Source organism: Salvia miltiorrhiza, chromosome 7 (assembly GCF_028751815.1).
Source record: "Salvia miltiorrhiza cultivar Shanhuang (shh) chromosome 7, IMPLAD_Smil_shh, whole genome shotgun sequence".
NCBI classification, from domain to species: Eukaryota; Viridiplantae; Streptophyta; class Magnoliopsida; order Lamiales; family Lamiaceae; genus Salvia; species Salvia miltiorrhiza.
The window spans coordinates 37,459,053-37,464,508 of NC_080393.1; the positions used below are offsets into that span (position 1 = coordinate 37,459,053).

General features: G+C 45.1%; 1 protein-coding gene across 1 annotated transcript; it reads left to right on the forward strand.

The window, feature by feature from the left end:
- The first annotated feature begins 2,077 nt into the window (after window positions 1-2,077).
- Window positions 2,078-3,136, forward strand: LOC130994188 (uncharacterized). The gene has a single exon (XM_057919221.1). It carries the CDS (start codon window positions 2,078-2,080, stop codon window positions 3,134-3,136), a length of 1,059 nt encoding a protein of 352 aa, XP_057775204.1.
- The last annotated feature ends 2,320 nt before the right edge of the window (window positions 3,137-5,456 follow it).

Below are 5,456 nucleotides of genomic sequence, written 5' to 3' on the forward strand. Positions count from 1 at the left end.
CAAGCCGAAACTTCCATATGTCGTATTTTTCAATACTAAACATAGGTAGAGAAGATAATCTGATGTGGTTAGTCTCCATAAAAAAAAGTGAACAGATAACAGCAGATAGAACAAATAGCAGGCACAAAAAGAAAGAGAACTTTTTCGAGACCTTTGAGAAAGAGAATCTAGTTCAATTAAAACCTAATCAGATACAGAGTGTTCTTGCGAACAACCTGCTCTGATACCAATTGTTAGGTCCAGAGGGTCTCGAATAGGTGTATGGGGGGGGGAATACACCTATGGGCTATTTTTCAAATTCCTCAATCAGAGGGATCTCAGTCAGAGATCAAAACGAAACTTTGCATGCAAACAAAGATGCCTGTTTTATAGAAATCAGTTTTGACCAAACAGGGTTGACGACTGATACTGAAAGCTCTTCAGTAAAGAGTTATCAGTTAAGTTGTTGGAACTTAACTGATGCACGTAAGGGCTTCAGTCATGTTTTCTAAGACAGAGATGATAACACTCTTCCTGACTATCAAAAGATAGATCAGTCAGACTGATATCATACGCAGCAAAAATTAAACTTAGTTTCGCAATAGCCTCGGTGGAGCACGTTGTTGGTTGTTAGGTTACTCTTTGCAGTTAATCAGTGTTCAGTTTATCAATTGAAATAACACATGTAAGAATGTAAAACTGAAAGCTGTAAACAACACAGAGACTTTTACGTGGTTCGGAAAAACTCTTTCCTACATCCACGGTCGGTTGATCAGACCAACAATCCACTCCGCAAGTGCTTAACAGGTGCACTACAAACCAAACCGTGTGCTTACCGGGTGCACACAACCGTACCACTAAAGAAAACCCTTCTTCAGGACCCACGCTTCACTCGCGTCGGATTTCTCTGCTCAACACAACTCCGAATCACTCAAACACTCTTTTGGGAGGGAGGTTTGAACGAGTGCCAACTTCACTACAAAGAACAAGTTCTTTGAAGCAAGTTTGACCTTTGGCTTCTGGGTAAACAGAGGTTTGCCTAAGGTCTAAGAGAATGTGTGTAATTAGCAGTGACTGATTTTGGCTTTGGAATTCTCTTCTTCGATTCAAGCTTTGGGGAGATTAAGCTTTAGGCTGAGTAGCAATCTTCAGCTTATGTCGTTGAATCGGTGAAGGTTGAAGTGATCCTCGAGCGCTATTTGTAGGAGAATTCTTGAATAGATCCGTTGGCGTAGAACGTCATCAAGATTTCTTCCGTTGGAGAGCAATTCGAATTTGGGCTGATGCTTCAATCTTCGAGGTTCCTTATCTGGGTGGAAACGGCTCTCTTGATGGACAGGAGATGTGACATCTCTGAAAAGTAACCACCAGATAGGAATGACCTCTGCAGAGATAAAGATATCCTGAGATCTCTGCATTTAATGAGGCTGTACTTGGTGAGTACGTGGCTTCCTCTGAACGTTGGAAGATCAGTCCTAGGAGGAATGTTCAACTGATACTTGACTTTAGTATCAGTACATTGCGCGCATTAAGTAATTAGTCTTCAACTGATACTTCAGTTGGTATCTGCAGTCTTCAGTCTTCAGTACTTCGTTCTTCAGTCTTCAGTCTTTGACACCGCAAGCTAAACTAGAAACGAACTCCAACACTTGAGTTCAAAACAATTCTAGTCTATTACAATTAAGTCCTATGAATTTTGGTATCATCAAAACAAGGGTTAGGATATTCCACAAGGTTCCCAACAGAAGGTTTTAGGCTTTTTAGTTGCGTTGCTTTCTTTTCAGTCTTTAATTGCTTTCTTTACTTACGTTTTGTTTTTACTTTTCTTTCCACCCGGTGCGTTTAATCCGTTTGTTTAGTGTTGTGCATGCAGGGACGCCGTAATCTAAAAGGTAAACTAGTGTCTCCATTGCACAGTACGAGATAAGGGATTTTCAGAAAGAACAGCTGCAAAGGTGTCTTTGCTGAAGACAGAGCAGACGATTCTGAGTCTGACTCTGAAGGAAAGGAGCGTGCCAGAGCAGACGAATTCTACTCTGACTCTGGCTTTGGATCGAACGCTGACTCTGACTCTGACCATACAGAGCAGACCACAGACATGAAGGAGGAAGCCAGCTCTGACTTTGCTTACCGATCAGAGCAGAGCACAAACAAGGAGAAGAAGGAGATTGCGCATAATACTCCGACATATATGGGCGATTTTGCGCGACCCATCATTGAAGCTACCAACTCTGCCATAGTTCTACCCACTGCAGTTCACAACTACATCTTAAAGCCCAACGATGCCAATCTGTTGCCATTGTACCATGGGATGCCTAATGAGGATGCGCTGAACTTTGTTCGAGATTTTTGCACCCAGGTACAGACGTTCCTGCTCCTCAACATCACGGAGGACCAATTAAAGTTGAAGTGTTTCCAATATGCGCTGAAGGATAGAGCACGAAGTTGGTCATTATCCCTGCCGCCAAATTCGATCACTACTTGGAATGAAGCTTGCGAGAAATTCATGCTTAAATACTATCCAAATCATAAGACGCAAGAACTTCGTGCCCAAATTATGGAATTCACACAAGGAGCGGATGAGCCTTTTCATGAGGCGTGGGATAGATTTCAGGAGCTACTAAGGCAGTGCCCGCAACATCAACTTGCACCGACTATGGTGAATCGATTCTTCTACGATGGATTGGGGCAGACTTCCCAATTTATAGTAGATAACACTTCCGGAGGGAACATAGCCCGTAAGACTGTGGAGGAGCTCAACCAAATCTTCCAAACTCTAGTCGAGAGTTCTCAACAAAAGTTGGTCCGTGGTAAAAGGGTCGAGGCCAGCGCTGTATCACAAAATGGAGATTTGCAAAAACAGTTGTCCTCAATTATGAGGGAAGTACAACAACTTAAGATGAGCAAGATGGAACCGCCCCCTATCCCGATGCAGAGTGTACAACCTTGTGCGATATGTGGTGATCTTAGCCACGGAGTTGATCAATGCAATAGAATGGGAGAGTACACGCCAGAAGGGCAAGCCGAAGTTCACTCTGCGCAAGGATTTCAGAGCAGACCGCAGTATGGGCAGAGCTATAATCAAGGGAAACAGAATTTCAATGGCGGCTGGAGAGGTCAGCAGCCTTATGCACCGCAGCAAAACTTCTCCCAATAATATCCACCGAGGTATCAGCAGCAAGGGAACTTTCAGCGCAATCAATAATTTCATAATGCTCCACAGTTTCAACAGCCGATGCCACCGCAAAAACAGTCTCTGGAGGAGACTATGCAGGCTTTTATGGAGGTTAGTAAGCAGAACATGGAGATGACCAAGCAGAATACGGAATCTCAGTCCGCAACCATAAAAAGACTTGAGACCACCGTGGGGCAGCTGTCGGGAACCTTGAACCAATTGCAGCAGCAACAGCCAGGAAAACTTCACGGAAAGCCTTTGCAGGCTCATCAGGCGCTCGCTATTACAAGGATACCAGAACAGACAAGGATGCTAGCTCTGGCGGGGATGCCATAGCAGACTAGGATGACAGCTCTGACGGGGATGCCAGAGTAGACTAGGATGACAGCTCTGACGGGAATGCCAGAGCAGACAAGGTTGCCAGCTCTGAGATGGCAGCCAGAGCATAGAAGCATGCCAGAGATGACCAGACGGCCGGAGCAGATAAGGGCGCCAGAGCTGATTAGGGCACCAGAGCTGAAAAGGGTGCCAGAGCTGAGAAGAGTACCAGAGCATACCAGGGCGCCAGAGTTAAGAAGGGGGCCAAAGTTGATAAGGCGGACAGAGTAGAAACTTCACAAGTCCACTACGCCATATCAACCACCGAAAGCTATCCAACGTCCTAGCCACCTCTGCCACCATCAATTGTTGATCCAACCCAACCACTACCGAAGCAAGGAGATCTAGGCAGTTTCATTCTTGGTATTGGTTTGGGTAGAGCTGGAGAGTTCTCGGGCATGTTAGACTTGGGTGCGGCATTCAATTTGATGTCGTTTGCTATATTTCAGAAATTGGGCAGAAAGGAAAATGAGCTTAAATGTACGAATATGAGACTTCAGCTAGCTGACGGAGCAATTAGTAGCACTCGTGGTCTTTTAGAGGATGTCGAAGTCACGGTGAGAGAAATCAAGGTGCTGGCAGATTTTGTGGTGCTCCAGGCAGGGCAAGGTATTACAGGAGAGAACGGCCAGCTTGTTCTGCTTGGCCGGCCTTTTATGGCTACTACCTAGACGCGCATTGATGTGGGTTCTGGAACTTTGAGTATGGCCGAGTCAGGTAGATCGGTAACGTTCTCAGTTTTCGATAAGAAGCCTGTTAGTTCGACTTCTTTAATACATATCTGTTCTTTTGTTGAGATTTCTGACCATGTGGAAGAAGTGGAAATTTTCAGCGCTAACAGTCTTTTGCCAGCTCTGCCCACCACTCCAGCTCTGACGTTGGACGTCAGAGCAGAAAAGCTTTCGCTAGCTCTGACGATTTTGCCAGCTCTGCCCACCACTCCAGCTCTGACGTTGGACGCCAGAGCAGAAAAGCTTTCGCCAACTCTGACCAGGCAGCCAGCGCTGGCAAGAACCTGCCAGAATTCTACAGAGGAGAAATTGATGAGCCCTTGCCCGGATGAGGACGAAATAATACAGGCGTTCTTTGACAACATGCTAGATGAGGTGGCCATTGAAGATGAATTTTTGGACAAGCTGCCACTCGACGCCAATGCAGTTCATGAATTACCGTCTAGCTTGAAAGAGGACGCCGCAGTTGAAGAGGGATGTACTGAAATACTACAATGCAAGGATGGTGTCGTGCAAAGAGTGCAGGGTGTACTGCCCTTGGAGAAGAAAAAAGAAGGGAGATCTCGATCTGGCTCTTGGGTCGAGAGGATGTTAAACATGATGAGCACTGTTTGCTCATCAAGAGGACCCGCAGCTGCAATTGAGAAGGACGTGCTTTCACAGGGACTAATGCAGCTGACGCTTCACAGTGATTTTGGTTAAGGGGTTCCTCTAAGTCGGGCTGGCGACTTTAAAACTAGCGCTTGGTGGGAGGCAACCCACTGTTGGTTTGGTTTTAGTTTATGTTTTTCTTATTCTTTGTTTTCCATTTTTTTCGTGTTTTCCTTATTTTTGGTTGCTTGTTCGGTTGCTTTGATTCTGGGTGTTAATATTTTTGTTTCCAGCGCTGCAATTCTACTTCGACTTTGCCGCCAGCGCTGAAGAATGTCAGCGCTGAAAAGGCCAGATCCAGACCTGAAATTCTACTCTGAAAAGGACCAGCGCTGACATTTCCACTCTGCCGCAAACCCTACTTTTCGCCACCTCTCACAGTGCTTCTGCTTTGAGTGCCGATATTCAGAGAAGTTTTTCTAACTCTTTATATCTTTTCCCTGAGGACATGGTGATTTATGCTTAATTGTTCTATTTTTAAGGGTTTGCATGAGCTTTATTTTAAGTTAAATCTTCTGGAAATTGGTGCGTTTTATGGTGTA